Source organism: Mirounga leonina, unplaced genomic scaffold, assembly GCF_011800145.1.
Source record: "Mirounga leonina isolate KUSES-001 unplaced genomic scaffold, KU_Mleo_1.0 Mir_151, whole genome shotgun sequence".
Taxonomy (NCBI): domain Eukaryota; kingdom Metazoa; phylum Chordata; class Mammalia; order Carnivora; family Phocidae; genus Mirounga; species Mirounga leonina.
The window spans coordinates 31,628,211-31,647,963 of NW_023270377.1; the positions used below are offsets into that span (position 1 = coordinate 31,628,211).

The following is a 19,753-nucleotide window of genomic DNA, read 5'->3' on the forward strand; positions in this document are numbered from 1 at the left end:
TGTTGTTTGTGTGTAATGGTCAAGTATTACAGTTAAAATTATTTAGCCGAGTTCAGAAATTTGTTCTTTCTTCTTCTTCCATTTTTTAAGTGTTTCTTTAATGACTGTTGTTTTCATACAAAAAATACATTGTCATTAAATTAACAATTTAACAATTAACATTAACAATTAAAACAACGCTGGGGCACCTGTGTGGCTCAGTCAGTTAAGCGGCTGCCTTCGGCTCGGGTCATGATCCCAGGGTCCTGGGATGGAGCCCCACATCGGGCTCCCTGCTCAGCAGAGAGCCTGCTTCTCCCTCTCCCCCTGCCTGCTGTTCTGTCTGCTTGTGCTTGCTCTCTATCTCTGTCAAATAAATAAACAAAATCTTAAAAAAAAAAAAAAAATTAAAACAACAGTAAAATAGAAAGAAAATAAAATTCATCTAAATGTCACTACAGAGATTACCGCTAAACATTTTCAAGATTTTTTACAGCTGTCAACATTACTTAACAGAGACAGACAAAACGTATGTCAAATTTTGCAAAGAATACAATCCCTTCTTTCAGCGCACTTTACCAGTGCATTAGCATGAGCATTTAAATAATGTTTACATGCTTCCCTTACTCCCCAAATTACACTATAAACTCCACAGAAGCAGAGACCATGTCTGGTTTTACTCATCCGTGTATTTCCTGACAGAGCCATGCTTCCATGTTGTGGAAAACTTAGTGATTAAGAGCACAAACTTAGGCCAGACTGTCTACCTTCAAGTCCTAGCTCCATCACTAATTAGTTGTGCAACCTTGGGCCAATGACTTACTCTCTTTGTATCTCAGTTTTCACTAATATCTATTTCATAAGGTTGTCCTAAGGATTAAGTAAGTTAATATGTATAAATGGCTTATAACAGTGTTGGCATACAGTAGGCATATTTGATAAACAAAATAAATCTGTGTCATCATATTAAAGCCTGAATATATTTTTACTCAGCCACTGAAAAACATTTAAGTTTGCTTCAAATTTTTATTGTAAATAATACTAATATGTCTTTTCTCATTCACATGAATATCAATTTATAACTTCCTTATGATATCACTAAGTCAAAGATCCTGTCAACCTTCTCTCCCAGGTTTGTAAAATATTTACATCCCACGTTTCTCCATTCCCTCATCAACAATGAGTTTTGCCAATATTTTCCATCTCTTCCAGTCAGATAGGTAAAACTCTCATTTTTATTTGCATCCCACTAATTACTAATGAGGCTGAAATCTTCATTTGCTTACTGGGCATTTTTATTTCTTCTTTCTTAATTAACTTGTTTTTGCCCATTTTTCTACAACTGCATTTTATTTTTATTTTCTCACTAGTTTTTATTTACTTTATATATGGGTAGTAAATAATTTCCCCATTTCTCTTATAAACTTTGTCATGGTACCTTTATGTTATAGAAATACAGTAATCAACTACTACACATCATGTGTAGTAATATGTGGCCAACATTTTCCCACCTCTCTCTTTTTCATCCCTTTTCAAGGTGTTTTTTATTGTACTGAAATTTCTCGTTTTTATGTAGACAGCTTTACCTGTCTTGTGCTTGATGGCCCCTAGATCTCAAGTTATGGTAAGAAAAGGTTTATCAACACCCACCCCCAATTTAATACTTCACCATGTTTTCTTCTAATACTTTTATGACTTCAAATTTAATCATTTGGACTTTATTTTGATGTAAAGAGTAAGGCAGGGATGCAGATTTATTTTTTCCAAATAGCTAACCAGTTTTCCAAAACCATGTATTACTTTTCCCCTTTATCATAAAATGCTCTCTTTATCATGTATACTTGGTTTGTCTACTGGATTATCTACTCTATTCCATCAATCTGTCTAGCCTTATCACAGTACAAGAGCCTTTAAATTAATCTAGATTTATAGCACATTGCTCTACCTGATGGTACAAGTATTCCCTCATTAATATTCTTTTCTAGATGTTTCCTGACTGCTCAGGTACCTTTACTATTACAGAACCACCCTGGAACTATTTTTTCCAAAAAAATTCTGTTGGAATTTACATTCTTGGAATTTACATTACAATATACCTATAAATTGAAGGAAAAAATAATCATTTTACAATACTATGCCTTAAATGAGGTAATAATTATAAAGACCTTAGCATAATGCCTGGCACATAATATAAAGCATTCAATAAATGTTAGCTATTCTTACCCATGAACAACGTATGGCTCTTCCTAACAGACGTTTATTCTTTTTTTTTTTTTAAGATTTTATTTATTTATTTGACAGAGAGAGAGAGAGATCACAAGTAGGCAGGCAGGCAGAGGGAGAGGGAGAAGCAGGCTCCCTGCTGAGCACAGAGCCCAATGTGGGGCTCGATCCCAGGACCCTGGGATCATGACCTGTGCCGAAGGCAGATGCTTAACCATCTGAGCCACCCAGGCGTCCCCAGACGTTTATTCTTAAAAGATAAGGATCAGCTAATTAGAAAAATAATTAAACTTACATGTCTTATTGGGGTTGATATGCTGCTTTAGTACATCAACGGTGCCCAAACTAACCACAAGGCGCCTGCCAAACCAGAAAGAGACCACAGGCCCATATCTCTCATGCAAATTAACCAGGAACTCGTGCAAACTTCCACTGTTCACAATATCTGGAAGATTACCATCCCTGAGAAAAGAGCAACATTTGACAAAATAACTTGGAAAAATAAGAGATTTAACTTGAAGAATCAGAAAAATAATAGTTGATTCTGAATTAACTGTGTCAACAGAAGAGAGCAGAGGTGCATGGAATACAAATTACTGCAAAATCCCAAACTTAATTAAATTTGACTTCTCGTTTCTGTGGTTATATTCAGATATGGATTTGTCTGATATTTTAAGGATTTATAACAGTTCAAGCCAAGTAAGAAAGATACACAAGGAACATCTGACTCAGACAATGGAAAACGATCTAATTTTTGCAACATCTCATTCTGAGAAGGCAATGAACATCATCATAGGCTAATTTAAAATATCAGATCAGCTATGGCATTCTTTTCTTCTTTCCTTCTATCTTATCTTTCCATTTTTAATACTCTCTGGCTAGAGAAAGTGAAAACAAACTTTTTCGAGATTTATGTGTGTGTTTTAACCTTTTATTATTTATTTATTCATAAGTAATCTCTACACCTAACGTGGGGCTCAAACTCACAACCCCGAGATCAAGAGTTGGATGCTCTACTGACTGAACCAGCCAGATACCCCAAAAGCAATTAAAGTTTTTTTATTTATACAGCCCTCTTTTCTGTTCTTAACAAAGTTCAGGCTATATGCCCAGAGATAAATTTAGAGTACACAATGGAATTAAATAACCTCTGTAATCTAAAAATAGGTTTTAGTTTTAATACCAAAAATTAAGAGTTAACTCTACTGAATTCCCCAAAAAATAACTACTCACTTTTCTTCAGTTGGAGTAATCCCCGGAATTCCTGCAGCTTGTCTAGAAGCCTTAGGAGAAATTTAAAAATAGTTTAGTATAATGATTTAGTATATAATACATAATTTAGTATATGATACATAATCGTATATCCCATAAATCATATGTTTTGCCAAGACATCTACAAGACCTTAAGTGATGGCTTTCCAATTTCGTTGAATCTCAAGAATGCTTTCTGTATTAAAATACAAAAACTGGGTTCATTGAATTTAAAAGAATAATAAAAGAATAATTTTAATACCCTTCCTGTGTCAATTAACAAGCCGAAAAATTTAACATCCATTCTACATCAACCAATACATAATTAAGCACCATTTTTATTGTTTTTCTGAGTCTATAAATGGTCCCATCTGTCTTAGTTTAAAAAAAAAAAATCGGGGCGCCTGGGTGGTTCAGTTGGTTAAGCGACTGCCTTCGGCTCAGGTCATGATCCTGGAGTCCTGGGATCGAGTCCCACATCAGGCTCCCTGCTCAGCGGGGAGTCTGCTTCTCCCTCTAACCCTCCCTCCTCTCATGCTCTCTCTCTCTCATTCTCTCTCTCAAATAAATAAAATCTTTAAAAATAAATAAATAAGTAAAATTAAAAAAAAAATCAATGTCATGCTTACAACAGATTCATTCCTAAAATAGTTCTCCTCTTCCTAGTCAAAGAATTTACCAAAATACAATATGATACTCATCTTTTGCTTTAATGTAGTCATTATTGTCAGAGAGATGTGTGGCATACAAACAAATAACAAAATAATTCATAGCAAATTGTTCAAGTAACAACCTCTAACAAATGAACTGGGGAGGGGTGCCTGGGTGGCTCAGTCGTTAAGCATCTGCCTTGGGCTCAGGTCATGATCCCAGCGTCCTGGGATCGAGCCCTGCATCGGGCTCCCTGCTCGGCGGGAAGCCTGCTTCTCCCTCTCCCACTCCCCCTGCTTGTGTTCCCTCTCTCGCTGTCTCTCTCTCTGTCAAATAAATAAAAATTAAAAAAAAAAAAAAAAAAGAAATGAACTGGGGAAAAGTTTGGGGAATTTTAATATTTAACAATTTTGTACTGGGTTTACAGTTGCTGTGTTTGGGATCAGTGTTATTTTTTATTTAACTTTATGACAATCATACTATTCTTATAATAGGATTTTTAGAAAATAATTTTTAAATAAACTAAATATTTACAGAGAAAATAACCTAAAATATTTACTCCAGAATCAATTCTGAATTTTGTCAGTAATTTTGACTAATACTAATCAGAGTTTACCTATCTGGCATTCTGCCCTTTTTTACCTAATTAACATTATATAAGTAAATGAATAAGTATTTCCTTATTTGAGCATTTATTTTATTTTTTTATATCTTAATGAAAGGAAAATGTTTCTTTTTTAAAATTTTAATTCCAGTACAGTTAACATAGTGTTATATTAGTTTCATGTGTACAACATAGTGAATCAACATATTTTTATTTATTTAAAAGATTTTATTTCTTTATTTGACACAGAGAGACAGAGGCAGAGAGAGAGAGAGGGAGAAGCAGGCTCCCCATTGAGCAAGGAGCCCGACATGGGGCTCGATCCCAGGACCCTGGGATCATGACCCGAGCCGAAGGTAGCCGCTTAACCGACTGAGCCACCCACGCGCTCCAACATATATTTTTTTTAAAGATGTATTTATTTTGAGAGCGAGAGAGGGCACATGCATGCATGCACACAGAGGAGGAGAGGGAAGGAGAGAGAGAATCTCAAGCATACTCCACACTGAGCATGCAGCCTGATGTGGGGCTCGATCTCACAACCCTGAGATCATGACCTGAGCCAAAACCAACAGACACTTAACCAACTGCTACACCCAGGTGCTGCTGATTCAACATACTTGAACATTTAAAGGCTACCATCATGTAGCTGAAATTGCTTAATCATTTTCCTACTATACTGCTATAAACATCTGGGCTATTTTTAAAAAATTTTTTATTGTTATGTTAATCACCATACATTACATCATTATGGGCTACTTATTTTCTTTCTTTTGTTTTTTCATTAATATAAGTAGTACTATAAAAATCTTTATACAATTTTACTTTTTTCCTCCTTTGGGGTATGTATGCCAAAAGAGAAATACTAGATTGAATGGTACTAACTGAAGAGTTTTATTGTTTCTGTTAAATGCTACAAGAATGCTACCTAGATAACAGTATGTGTAACTTGTATTTAACTGATAATTAAATCTACACTGTATTCTGTCCTACAGTCTCATCAATGACGGAAACTTGTCAAGTTTAATTTTATAAATAGTAGGGAAAGGATGGAAGGAACTCCATAATTAGAAAGATAAAGTCAGTGGTAGAAAAAAAAAAATCCTACTTTTCCCCCTGGCTAAAATTATTAATGACATAACAAGCTTCTTGGGGTGCCTGGGTGGCTCAGTCGTTAAGCGTCTGCCTTCGGCTCAGGTCATGATCCCAGGGTCCTGGGATCGAGCCCCACGTCGGGCTCCCTGCTCGGCGGGAAGCCTGCTTCTCCCTCTCCCATTCCCCCTGCTTGTGTTCCCTCTCTCGCTGTGTCTCTCTCTGTCAAATAAATAAATACAATCTTTAAAACAAAACAAAACAAGCTTCTTGATTTCTCTTCAAACATGATAGACTGATAACATTCATCAACTATCTCTTCCTCCTGAAATCCCACTAAATGAAAGTGAAGAAATAAAAAAGGAGAAAACAAGGATAAAGAGAATGGGAGAGGAACAATTCAACACTTTTTTTGGAAGTGTTAAGCTGTTGGAGAAGTGATTAACTGACATAGTTGAGAGGCCTCCTCTGGGGGTCTGCAGAGGAGAAAGGAGAATTCCTACAAAAAAGCAATCAGATTTGTTCTCAGTAACCAAAAGACAGGATAAGACACAAGGCAAGACGGGGTGCCTGGGTGGCTCAGTTGGTTAAATGACTGCCTTCGGCTCAGGTCATGATCCTGGAGTCCCGGGATCGAGTCCCGCATTGGGCTCTCTGCTCAGCAAGGGGTCTGCTTCTCCCTCTGACCCTCTTCCCTCTCGTGCTCTCTGTCTCTCATTCTCTCTCTCTCAAATAAATAAAATCTTAATAAAAAAAAAATAAGACACAAGGCAAGACAGACTCTAACAATTCTTGAAAAGTTGGTGTACAGATCCCTGAGACACCTTAGGTGTCTTTCTCCATTCCTGTGATTACCAAGCTTCTAAAAGGAGACTTCGAGATTCCAGACTCAGGAAAAACAGGATGGGAGGGTGGTAGTCCCTATAATTCTAAGGGAAAATTATTTCCCACCTAGAATTTTATACCAAGCCAAACTAGTATTGAAGTGTAAAGCTTGAACAGAAAGATTTTCAAACAAGCTAGGTTTCATAAGATGTATTTTCCATGCACACGTCCTTAGGAAGCTTCTGGAAATTGATGTGCTGCAGCATATACAGTAGTGAAATAGGAAATAGAGTATACAACACAGGTGAAGAGAATACCCACAATGATAGTAAAGGACAAGAGCTAAACTGAAGGAGATTGTAACCAGTACCAACTGGGAAAGGATGATGGAAAGCTCCAGAATGGATATGTTCATGGGAAAGAAAATGCAACTGATGCCTTTGAATATTTGGACAGCTTCACAAAGTAGTGTTATGACAGAAATGTTGAAATATTTGGAAAAAAAACTACTGATAGGCAGGAGTGAATAAACTCTAACAATGTGGAAATACTACGTACAATCCTTCCCCGCTAGCCTAATACTGCCTTCTACAACTCCATCAGCAAACCGGAAGAGGGAGCCTTAGAAATCTGTATATACTCTGGATAAAATGGCTCCTATATCAACCTCTATCTACACTTCATCAGCAAAAATGAAGAGTGAACCCCAGAACGCCAGGTAAAATGTTCTCCTGCCCTTTACGACATCCACATCTCTCAAAGAGCCAAAACGATGAGAGGGATCCCCAAATTGGCATGCACCCGGACAAGACCCTGCAAAACTTCAATCTCCCCAATTCAGAGCCTCACCCTACCATCTGCCTTGAGACTATCCACAATGTTATTATGACCTTTTTCCTTATTTATATTAGACACCACACAAAGGCCAGGACTACCATCCCCAGGTCTTCCCTCATCCCGCACTCCTATTCCTACAGAAGTTTATCCTCTTTCCCTGATCCATCTCTCCCCTACTCAAGCCTCTACCTTACCTGAGCAACATTCCCATGGTCATACGTTAGATTTTTTTTGGCGGTGGGGAGGAAAAAAACATCCAAAATTTATTCTTCAACAAGACAGACAGCGTCAGCAGGTAAAACTACAGGGGTTTCTCCATAGAGCATACATTCACAAGGGCATTATTTCCTTAACAGTGAGAAAGCCTCGGGTGTGTTCTCTGTAACAATATCCACTTCACAGTGTAAACAGGTACTAGCATTGTGTTCGCTTACAATTGCAGGAGAAAAGGCACAATGTAGCAAAAAAAAAAATTTTTTTTTTGGATCTTAAAGTCAGATGCAACAACACAAACTTTTGATAACAGTCTAGAACAACTTTTCCACAAAGAGAGAGACTTCTCCATTCAGAAATTAAGGTCCTTCTTTCTCCTTCCTTGTTAAACCATTAGACCACGTTTCAGCACTACATATACAAAAAGGGGGGAGTTTAAAAAAAAAAAAGAGAATCACGAAAATATCTTAAACGTCCAGCTGCTCCCATCACACATCAACTCAGGTTTAAGACAGACATCAGAAAACTTCAGTGGTCAGAAAATAGGAAAATAGACACTATGGCTACAAAAATAAAAAATAAATGAGGCAGATAAATTAAAGCTTTCACACTCATGGCTTGCCTGTTCCAACTTCGTAGCCGTCATGCAATACTCAAGAACAATCTCCATAATAACCTGGCATAAGCTGCACCAAGGACATTTTTGTAGAAATTGGTATGTGAACCTGTGAGAAACATGCCCTTCCGCGAGTTTCTTCAAGAATGAAATCCCGTTCTTCAACTGAGTAGGCAATGGTGAACCAAATTAAGTCACCTGAAGGTCCCTGCTCAGGTGCCCACTTCTCCCGGTGGCTCAGGAAGGAGGCATCTGGACAGCAAGGCAGTACACGGACACTCTTGGGGCTCCAGCTGAACTGTATTTAAATAGGCAGCAACACGCATTGTCTCCCTAAGGACTAAAATCAGTCCATTTGACGGCATCCTACTTAAGGTTCCAAGGTTGAAGGAATTTTGTAATTCTACAATCTTAGTTTAAGAAAAGGTACATTCAGGGGAAAAAAAAAAAAAAAAGAAAGAAAAAGAAGAAGAAAGGATGGGTGCAGGGTTGACATGACCAAAAACTTCAACATCTCCAGAGTTTTAACATCAAGCATCCGAATCTCCAAGCACCTCCCATCTTTCCTTCTCACTATTTTATTTTTAGTATCTTCACTCCAAAAACTATTTTTACCCCAAAAGTACTTTTAAATCACCCACTCATATATTCATTTTCCACTTTACCCAGCTCAGATTCCATGGTCTGTCATTAGAAACATTACTTCGCCCTGTATCCTGGTATCATAGCCAAACACCAATTCTAATTAAATCCAACATGTGATCAACTGCCCCTGAACCCACACAGCTGAAGAAAAAAACACAACCACGCTGAAGAGTCTTATTTTAATTTCATGAACCTCAAGTGAGCTGCCTGGAAGTCATACACTTCCCTAGTCCACTCCATAATCTTCTAGATGGCTATTTTGCTCCTTCTCTCTCTTTAAATCCCCTATCCTCACCATTAACTGATAATCTTGCTTCTATTCCACTGAAAAAATGAAAACAATCAGGAGATAACTTCCACACCACACTACCATCTGCCTACATGTGTGCCCATATATTCCGCCCTCTTTCCTGTTACCGTGGATGAACTGGCTATGCTCCAAATGAAACATTCCCCTCATTGCTCCTCTGTTACCTCTATCTCTGTTACCACTCTGCTACCCCTACCTTGGTCCAAGCCAGCTCCTTATCTCACCAAAATTATTATAACAGCCAAACTACTCTGCCCACTTCTACCCTTGCCCCAGGCCCCTAAGTCTCGTCTTAACATAGCAGTCAAAATGATTCTTTTAAAATTTAACTAGTAGGGCGCCTGGGTGGCTCAGTTGGTTGAGCGACTGCCTTCAGCTCAGGTCATGATCCTGGAGTCCCGGGATCGAGTCCCACGTCAGGCTCCCTGCTCGGTGGGAAGCCTGCTTGTCCCTCTGACCCTCCCCCCTCTCATGCTGTCTCTCATTCTCTCTCTCTCAAATAAATAAATAAAATCTTTAAAAAAAAAATAAATAAATAAAAAATAAAATTTAACTAGTAAAACTAAATTTTAATTCCCTTACATTTAAAATGTCACTCTTCTGTTGAAACCCTCCAGTGGCTTACCTCAGAATAAAAGCCAAGTCCATAGACCGGCCTGCCACAAAAATCTGCCCTCCCTCCCCATCATTCTGATTTTAACTGACTAGTCTCTTCCTCACTCCACTCCAGCCACACTAGTCTTCTTGTTTTCCTGGAACACACTAGTATGGTTCCCCCTGAAGATGTGCATTTGCTATTCCCTTTGTCTGGAATGTTTTCTCAGATACCTGAATGGCTTGTTCCCTCATCCCCTTCAGGTCTCCACTCAAATTTCTCCTTATCTCTTGACCATCCTACTTTTTCTTTTAACTCCAGTATAATTAACCTACGGTGTAACATTAGTTTCAGGTATACCATATAGTGATTCAACACTTCTGTGCAACACTTGGTGTTCATCAAGACAAGTGCACTCCTTAATCCCCATCACCTATCTCACCCATCCCCCTGCCCATCTCCCTTCTGGTAACTATCAGTTTGTTCTCTATAGTTAAGAGTCTGTTTCTTAGTTTGCCTTCCTCTTTTCCTTTTCTCTTTTTTTGCTTTGTTTCTTAAATTCCACATATAAGTGAAATCACATGGTATGTCTTTCTCTGACTTCTTTCACTTAGCATTATACCCTCTGGCTTCACCCATGTCATTGCAAATGGCAAGATTTCATTCTTTTTTGTGGCTGAATAGTATTCGTGTGTATATACATCCTCTTTATCTATTCATCTATTGACAGACACCTGTGCTGCTTCCATAAATTGGCTATTATAAATAATGCTGCTATAGAATAGAGATGCATGTACACCCCTTAACTAGTGTTTTTGCATTTTGGGAGTAAATACCCAGTAGTGCAATTACTGGATCATAGGGTAGTTCTACACAAGAAAGAAGTGTTGGCAAGGATGTGGAGAAAAGGGAACCCTTTGGCGCTGCTGGTGGGAATGCAAGGTAGTGTGGCCACTCTGGAAAACTGACCGTCCTACTTTAAAGTAACAACCCTACCTGTTACCAACTTTATTTTGCTCCATAATGCTTAATACTAAAATACCATTTGTGTTTCTGGTTTAGATTACCTATTTCCTCTCACCAGAATATACATTCAGTCAGGAGTTTCCTGCCTGGCTGTCACTGCTGTATTCCCAGTACATGGAACCATACTTGGCACACGTATTTGGTTGAAATGAACAGTGTTGCCTTCTATTAACTAATCAAAGGACAGTCTCACTTAAAGATTATAAAAAACTCAAGATCTGGAACCATTAAACGTCTCGTTTCTCAGGAAAAAAAAAAGATACCGGATGTTCCGGATTGTGTAGTTACAATATCCCAATCTGATCTGTTTACCAGCTCTGAAAAGGACATTTAAGAAGGTGTTAGGTCATTATCAGTGATGTTTTGGCGTGTTCCGTTACTTTACAACTTTTTCCACAAAAACACCCCCTCGTTTTGTAGACAGGCGAAGAGAGGATTGCTCACCTACTAGCTCCTTTCTTTCTCAGAATCACCCTCTGAGGCTGACAAAGGCAAGCAGAGAAAGGAGGCTAGAACGAGATTCAGAGCTGAAGCCCAGCTGCTACGTCAAGCTCACGCACTAACCCACGGCAATGCTCACTCCACGGCTCCATTTGCTTCTGAGGCCCTGCGAAGAGCAAGACCGGTCTGGACCTTAAGGACTCTGGATTTCAGTCATGAACAGATGAAAAGATGGATGGGAAGGCAGAAGCCGCAAAAAAATGCTGGGAGAATCCTCGGGAAAGGACAAAGGAGAGGAGCATCCTCAAGTTTCCTCCCAGACACACTGGAAAATATAATTTGGGTTTGGCACAGTTATTGCCAAAAAACCACCCAAAGTACATTTCGCGCAGGCTGTAACAGAGGCGTGGCAATTCCGGGAGCAGGGCACTAAGAACCCAGGCGGCCACGGGCCTTGGAGCTCGCGGCGCCCGAGGGGTCGTGGAGCAGCCCGCGCCGCTCGCTTCCCAGCGCCGCCCGCGCGCGCGCGCGCCCGCTAAGCGTCACTTGCTCGCGAGCGGCCCCCGCGCGTAGCGGGAGCCGGAGCGAGGGCGGGAACCCTCCCCTCCGGCCCACCCCCTGCGGCCCACTGCGTGCAGAGCGACGTGGGTGCGGGAAACACAAAGGCTGGGGCAGCGGGCAGAGCCCCAGAGGCCGAGACGGCGGTTACCGGGTAGAGGTAGAGCACCGCTGCCACCAACGCCAGCAGGAAGGTAACGGCGAAGATCGCGAAGTCCAACATGGTTCTTCCGCCCGGGAGCCACGTCTCGGATCCCGCGCTCGGGGAGCAGCGCCTCAGCCTGGCCAGTTCTGCGGAATGGGCGTGTGCGCGGAGGCGCCCGGTGGACCTGCGAGCCAATGGGCCGCCGGGGGCGGGGCCGGGACAGGCGGGGCTGGCGGGGAGAGCAATGGAGCGCCGAGGCTGGGCGGCGAGGCTGGGGACGCACCCCAGGGCGGAGGTGACGGCCGACGCGGCATCATGGCGCGTCCCCAGGCCTTGGGGTCGGAGCCGCAGGGGAAAGCGGAGTCCGGGCTCCTAAAACACGTTAGCGGTTACCATCGCTCTGCCCTGACCAACACTTTCCCAGTGGATTTAAGATTAAAACCCGTAAACCAGGGGCGCCTGGGTGCCTCAGCCGGTTAAGCGACTGCCTCCGGCTCAGGTCATGATCGTGGAGTACTAGGATCGAGTCCCGCGTGGGGCTTTTCTGCTCAGCAGGGAGTCTGCTTCTCCCTTGACCCCCCCCCCATGCTCTTTCTCAAATAAGTAAATAAAATCTGTAAAAAACAAAAAACCCGTAAACCAGAGATTCTCGCAGTGTGGCCCCCGGAACAACGGCACCAATAGCAGCGCCGGGGAACTTGCTAGAAACGCTGATTTCTCTACCGTATCCTAGACCTACGGACTCGGACTCTGGGAGCGAGAGGGGTATGTGTTTTATTTAACAAAGCTGTTGACCTCAGGGAGAACCACTGACCCAAGCTAACCTGGGCTGGGAAATGTCAGAGTCAAGCGCTGTTAGATGCTCCTTGTTTCGCGAAAGAATTATATTTGATGTGCTAATAAATGTGATTCCTCGACACTTTTTCTCATGAGTGAAGGCAGTGAACTGTTCAGTGATGGGTAACTTCCGCTAGAGTTGCAGGAAATTGAAATTTCTAAGCTTCCATCTCCTTCGTGTAAAACAATGGAAATAATACCACACAGAGTTGCCCGCAGAAATAAATCGGATATTTTATGAAAAGTACTTAGCACAGCTCCTGGCAAAATGCTCGTTAGTATTTAGCACTGGTTGTTCTGAGCATAACCCTAAGATCCCTCTTCTCTGTCACATGATTCAAGTTTTGATTATGGATAATGTAAAGCAAGGCCCATTACTTACTGGTGCTCCATTTAGTGAACGCTCCTAAAAGTACAGATTTCATAGTTTTAACGGTATAAAGTCTGTCTCTCTCTCTCACTCTGTCTCACATACACACAAAGGCAGCAATTCGGTAAGAGAAATCATTCGAGATTGCATTTTAGAACATCTATGATAAATGACTTACTGCTTAAGCATGAAACATCTCTCACTGAAAATGCCAACTCTTTTGGCATCTATAGCAAATGGAACAAAATGTTGCTATGTGATATTTCATTTGGCAGAAATTGTACTTTTAACTCTAGTTCCCTGTGTATAGATGTGTTTCCATCGTTCATTTTTAAATATCTTCTTTGGAATTTTAAAGACATTTCCCCTGTAAATCATATTCCAAATAGGTTTTCAAAACAGTAAACATCAGATTTTTTAAATGCCTAGTAGAGTTAAGTAACAGTAATCCTAGACACTAATATTCAAGGATATCTGGACTCCCCTTTAGGTTCGAAATTAACCTTTATATTGCCACAGACCCTCTGAACTTTGAGGGTCTGTGAAAAGAGACAAAGATTACAGAGGCTGAGCAAGACACACAATATTTTAGAGATTGAGTCTCTAAAACTATGTAACTACCTCCTCTTGTGTTCAAACTTTTGCCCAGATACTACCTAAAAATATTTTGTGAAACCATGTGTATGCTTTCACACATTTTGGTGTTGACATCTAAAATTTTTATCTTGACTTTAAAGGATTAAATTTCCAGTATATTATAAATATTCACATTTTAAAATTATATCTCTTTTAAATGTATAAAAAGGAATTTAAATACTATAGTGATGTGATGACTATCATCAAACATTTTTTAAATAAACACATTCTTTGTGAAGAGCTGGAAATTTTCCATGGCTCCTTTTTCTTTCATTTTTTCCCCCCACGGTTCCTTTTTTTGAACTTATTTCCATTTCACTTATCCTACAGAGTTTTATCCTAAAGTATGTTTATTCTTTAAAGTAATTTTTTCATCACCAGTCATAGTTCTCAACATGTATACATTTTGAATTTTAAAATACACTTCAATTCTGTGACTTTAAACTCATGTTTTATTTTATTTTATTTTTTTTTAAGATTTTATTTATTTGCGAGAGAGAGCATGAGAGGGAGGAGGGTCAGAGGGAGGGAGCTAAGCAGGGAGCTAAGCAGGGAGCCCAATGTGGGACTCGATCCGGGAACTCCAGGATCATGACCTGAGCCGAAGGCAGTCACTTAACCAACTAAGCCACCCAGGTGCCCCTAAACTCGTGTTTTAAAACTCTTAGGAAATACTTTTTAAAGATTTAAACTTTTGAATAAAATATTTTAAAATATAAAATATTTAAAATTTTAAAACTCTTTTTTTTTTAAGATTTTATTTATTTAGTTGACAGAGAGAGAACACAAGCAGGCAGAGCTGCAGGCAGAAGGAGAGGGAGAAGCAGACTCCCCACTGAGCAGAGATCCCAGAACCCTGGGATCATGGACCTGAGCCTAAGACAGACTCTTAACTGAGCCATCCAGGCACCCCTTAAAACTCTTAAATATTTCTTCAGGATCAAGTTGTCATTACAATTTTGTTAGACAATTGGTAAAAAAAAAAATAATAACAAAATTTGATAAAGTAGTAAATGTAAGTAAAATTCTATTGGAAATGCATCTCTCCAGATGGATGGGCCCTTTTTCAATTAGTTCATGTATTTATGAGTGAATATTGTTTGTTGCTAATATTAGCCATGATTCAATATCAACTGTTCCTGTTTTTTGTTTTAATACATGTAAGCCCTAAGAAAACTTTTTCACAAAAATAGTAAGATGGGACATTTTTATAGCAACATTATTTGTTTTATAGCAACATTATTTTTTTGCAGTACTTTGGACAGGCCAAAAATCATATAAAAATAAGATTAACTAGGATTTTATATATATACGACTATGTTTATTTTATATACATATATTTTTAAGATTTTATTTATTTATTTGACAGAGAGAGAGAGTATAAGCAGGGGGAATGGCAGGCAGAGAGAGAGGGAGAAGCAGACTCCCAGCTGAGCAGGGAGCCTGACGTGGGGTTCAATCCCAGGACTCCGAGATAATGACCTGAGCCGAAGGCAGACCCTTAACCGACTGAGCCAACCAGGCGCCCCATGTTTATTTTATATTTAATGGTCTGTTACCTCACCTTCACATCTCAATTAGGTCCTCTTTCTCTTTTACTGAAAAGAAAGAATTAGAAATGGAAACATCTTTTTGCTGATTGTTCACCACTCTCCACCCTCCCACATATCCTCAGAGCATTCTCTGCATTCTTTGTCCTGTATTGTGACTTGGAGCTAATTCCTGCAGACTACACCAACTGGTCTCCCTTATAAACTTGCCTCCAGTTGGGTTCCACCTATAAGAAGCATCAGTACGTTGAGGCTGAGAAGAAAGCAGGTTTAGAAGCTTCCTTTTTGCTCCTCACTCAGCTCTGAGCCATGTTATCCCGCAGGCGCCATATCCCTCTCTGCCTACAGCTTTTGAGGTAGTCTCCTCCTGTGATCCTCCAGCCCTCTCTGAGCAACAGTACTATTATTTTCTCCCCTTGACCCTTCAGATCTAGGATTGATAATGGTTTCCCCTGCTGCTAGTCTCTGGATATTTCAGCATCCCTTGTTGTCTCTTAACCTTGCTCACACCTCTGTATATAGTTCCTTCATTAAAATCTTTTGAACCATCTGAGTTAAATACTGTTTTCAAAACAAGAATGGCCCCTTGAAACATCAATCCTGGGCCAGGTTAAACACATATCTGGCAACCTCATGAATGACAGACATCCGCCCTTGATAGTCTGTGGAATGCAATGGCAACAAGATTATTCAGATTATCACTGATGGTGGCATGGGATGGAATTCAGGTAGGGGATAAAACTTTGGGTGGTCACATAACTCTTGATGACAACAGTAGGGATTCCAAAAGACTGTGAAGTGGATGGCTCTTTCTAACTGCATTACAGATCTTATGAAAGGGGAAAAAGAAACTTAAGGCCATGAATTCTCAAAATAAGATAGAGATGAAGAACCGGAAACCTTCTATGGTGCTCTCAAAAGGATTTCTTATCTTGTGCAGCTGCAGGACTGATATGGCTGAATGTAAGTCCCCAAAATCTAATTGTACAGGTTGTAGAGTTTCAATTCCTACTTAAAAGCACAACAGTGTCAAAGTCTCTTATTCTAAAGTTAGAACACTGTTGGAAAAGGAATAGAACTCTGAGATCAGGACATTTGGTCAGTGCAAGACACAGCCCAAACCCCAAGTTCCTCTGAACCTCACTATCTGTCCTGTTGTCAAGGAAGCTACCTTTTCTCACAGAAAAGTCTTTCAGAAACTTCTCTTGGGTCAGTTATATCACAAGGGACTGCCTATTATCCTGAAGAAGAACTCGATTTCCCCTCGTTATCTCCAGGCCCATAAAGAAAATTAAACTCCTCATGACCCATGAAGAGAAATGCCTGTTCAGTTCCTAGAGGAAATAACCTAACAGTGGCATTTCAAGAAAAAGAGGCTGCTGATGGAGCACCCCCAGCAGAATGGAGGACTTTATTACCGACATTTTTACAATTGCCAGCACATTGTGATAATAAAAAGCAGAAGACAGGGCACCTGGGTGGCTCAGATGGTTAAGCGTCTGCCTTCGGCTCGGGTCATGATCCCGGGGTCCTGGGATCGAGTCCCGCATGGGGCTCCCTGCTCTTTGGGAGCCTGCTTCTCCCTCTGCCTCTCTCTCTCTCTCTCTCTCTGTCTCTCATGAATAAATAAACAAAATCTTAGAAAAAAAAAAAAGCAGAAGACATTTAGTTGGTTTATTATTGCTTTAAAATTCTCTACACTTGCTTGCTTCGGGAGCATGTATACTAAAATTGGAGCGATACAGAGAAAATTAACATGGCCATTGAGCAAGGATGACACTCAAATTCGTGAAGTATTCCATGTTTTAAAAAAATAATAAAATTCTCTACACACAGTGCACCCCCTTTTGTCTGAACCTGGGGCAGAACACTGGCTTATGCATCAAACAAAGGGTAAGATCTTGTGTCAGAGAGAACCTAGGAAGCATGTATTGGGGTGGATTCTAGGTATATCTGTTTAAAAAGAATAAAACAGGGGCATTTGACTGACTCAGAAGAGCATGCAACTCCTGATCTCAGGGTCATGAGTTCGAGCCCCACATTGGGTGTAGGGTGTAGAGATTACTTAAGTAACCTTAAGTTTTTTTAAGTAAAAACTTAAAAAAATAAATAAATAAAGGCTAGTAAGGGCCAAGTATATTTATATAGTTTCATTCATTCAGGATATGAGATTTTAGTGTTAGCTTGAGCACCTGATATTGGATCTGAATGTGCTTATTTGGTTAACTGAAGCCTGGATTCAGTACTGGCCAAGACATTCTAGTTGAGATGCCAGATATATCCTGGCATAGTGTTTTACAGGGGTCAACAAACTAAGGATTGTGGGGCCCCATCTATCTTTCTAAATCAAGTTTTATGGGAAGACACTATGCTCATTTATTTATGTATTGTCTATGGCTGCTTTCATGCTACAATGGCAGAACTGAGTCATTGTGACCGAGACCATATGGCTCTCAAAGCCTAAAAATATTTATTATCTGGTCCTTTATAGGAAAAGGCTTATGGGCTCCTGCTGTAGAGGAAAGAAGTCTACAGGTTTAGGGGGATGGGGATGTTGGTATGGATTTTGTTGACATGTCAAAATACTTACAACTCACAAAGGAAGTTAACAAACTGTTACATAAATGATATTCTATCTTTCTGCCCTAAAAATATACCTTCATAATGACAAAATTAAAACATATGTAAAGCTATGGTTTTTATGGTTGAAAGTCAATAAACTAACAAAAACAGCTTAACATAACTATTGCACATGTCTGAATGTTCTATAAACACTCATTTTGTTTGGGGAAAAACCAAAATATAGACACATATAGACACATAATTCATAAATTATTTATTCTATAAAATTAATTTTATTCCCTTCATTTCAGCAATATCCCTATTTTTATAATCAAGATTTCACATCTTTTCTGTTCTATTGGCACTAATGCCAAATTAGCCTGCCTTGGGTCATAGTATTTCTTGGATAGATTTTTTTAAAATAATCTTTTCAGGTTTATTGAGGCATAATTCATAGAAAGGATAGTTTTTAAATTCATTTGTTTATTTATTTGTTTATTTTTAAAATTTTATTTATTTGACAGAGAGCGAGCCAGAGAGCATAAATGGGGGGAATGGCAGAGGAAGAGGGAGAAGCAGGCTTCCCGGGAAGTAGGGAGCCCGATGCGGGACTCTATCCCAGGAGCCTGGGATCATGACCTGAGCTGAAGGCAGACGCTTAACGACTGAGCCACCCAGGTGCCCCTAGTTCTTTTAAATTGGAGAAATTTTGCTCTGTTGAGTCAATAGCAACTGGAATTATCAATAAAATTTTATTTTATTTTTCAAAATATTTTATTCATGTTGAGAGAGAGAGTGTGAGGGAGCACAAGCGGGGAGAGTCAGAGGGAGAGGGAGAAGCAGACCGACCCCCCACTGAGCTGGGAGCCTGACATTGGGCTCGATCCCAGGACCTGGAGATCATGACCTGAGCTGAAGGCAGATGCTTAATCGACTGAGCCACCCAGGTGTCCCTATCAATAAAATTTTAAAAGTAATATTTAGATTCAGAAATGAACCATGAATTTTACCTATTGTATTAGACTGTAATGGAATTATTGCAAATGGTAATATTTTTATTGCAGGAAATATTATAAAATAGTTTAAATTCTTCATAACAGTTGTATCACTCACATTGTGATTTTTCACCATTTCTCAAAGCAATAACTGTATCTGTGCAGTAATATAAAGAACTGGTACCACATTTTGCTTATATTATGTCTAGATCTGCATCTATACTATTTAAAACGTAAGAATAGTTTAATATAGAAAATTGTTCCTAAGCTGCCTGTTGTAATCATTGTGGTCACCACAATAATTCTTGAGTGCTTCTAGTTCATTAATTGGAACCCAAAGAGAAGAGGAAAATGATTGCTCAACGCTGCTGGGAAATGATACTTCATTATGCAAGAATCTATTGTGTTTATGCTACCGAGAACAAAGACTTGACAAATTAATTTATCTATTTTATCTGCTTGCTCAAATCCTCTTTCCACTCATATATTCTTCTCCAACTTTAGCAGGAGCACAACCTACAAACTTTATAGCATTTAGATGCACCCACATTTTATTTCAAAGATAAGAGACATGAGATGTGAAGTATTTCCCAAAAGCCTGAGCAGTATTCACTATGAGAGTGGATGTTGAAAGTTTAGTTTCACTGTACAAATACCACTAAATCCTGACCACTAAATCCTGATAGCACAAATCCTGATTTATCCATGTGTTCTTTAATATTTTTTAAAAGATTATATTTATTTATTTGACAGAGAGACACAGAGAGACAGAGAGGGAACACAAGCAGGGGG

At 39.6% G+C, this 19,753-nt stretch overlaps 1 protein-coding gene and 1 non-coding gene across 4 annotated transcripts in view; one reads left to right on the forward strand and one right to left on the reverse strand.

Annotated features, from left to right (window-relative positions):
- LOC118012125 (cytochrome P450 20A1) overlaps positions 1–12,214 on the reverse strand; it is a 74,049-nt gene extending 61,835 nt beyond the window's left edge. For 2 of the 3 annotated variants that reach the window (XM_035007330.1, XM_035007331.1), the window contains exons 1-3: positions 12,018–12,214; positions 3,436–3,485; positions 2,498–2,664 (exon numbers count right to left, since the gene is read on the reverse strand). In XM_035007330.1, the coding sequence (XP_034863221.1) occupies positions 2,498–2,664; positions 3,436–3,485; positions 12,018–12,089 (289 nt within the window). In that variant the 5' untranslated portion in view covers positions 12,090–12,214. The remainder of the gene's footprint in view (positions 1–2,497; positions 2,665–3,435; positions 3,486–12,017) is intronic. The other variant, XM_035007332.1, reaches the window with a different exon arrangement.
- A 4,891-nt stretch (positions 12,215–17,105) lies between these two features.
- LOC118012711 lies at positions 17,106–17,212 on the forward strand. The gene has a single exon (XR_004679783.1). It is a non-coding gene; the product is annotated as a U6 spliceosomal RNA (small nuclear RNA).
- The last annotated feature ends 2,541 nt before the right edge of the window (positions 17,213–19,753 follow it).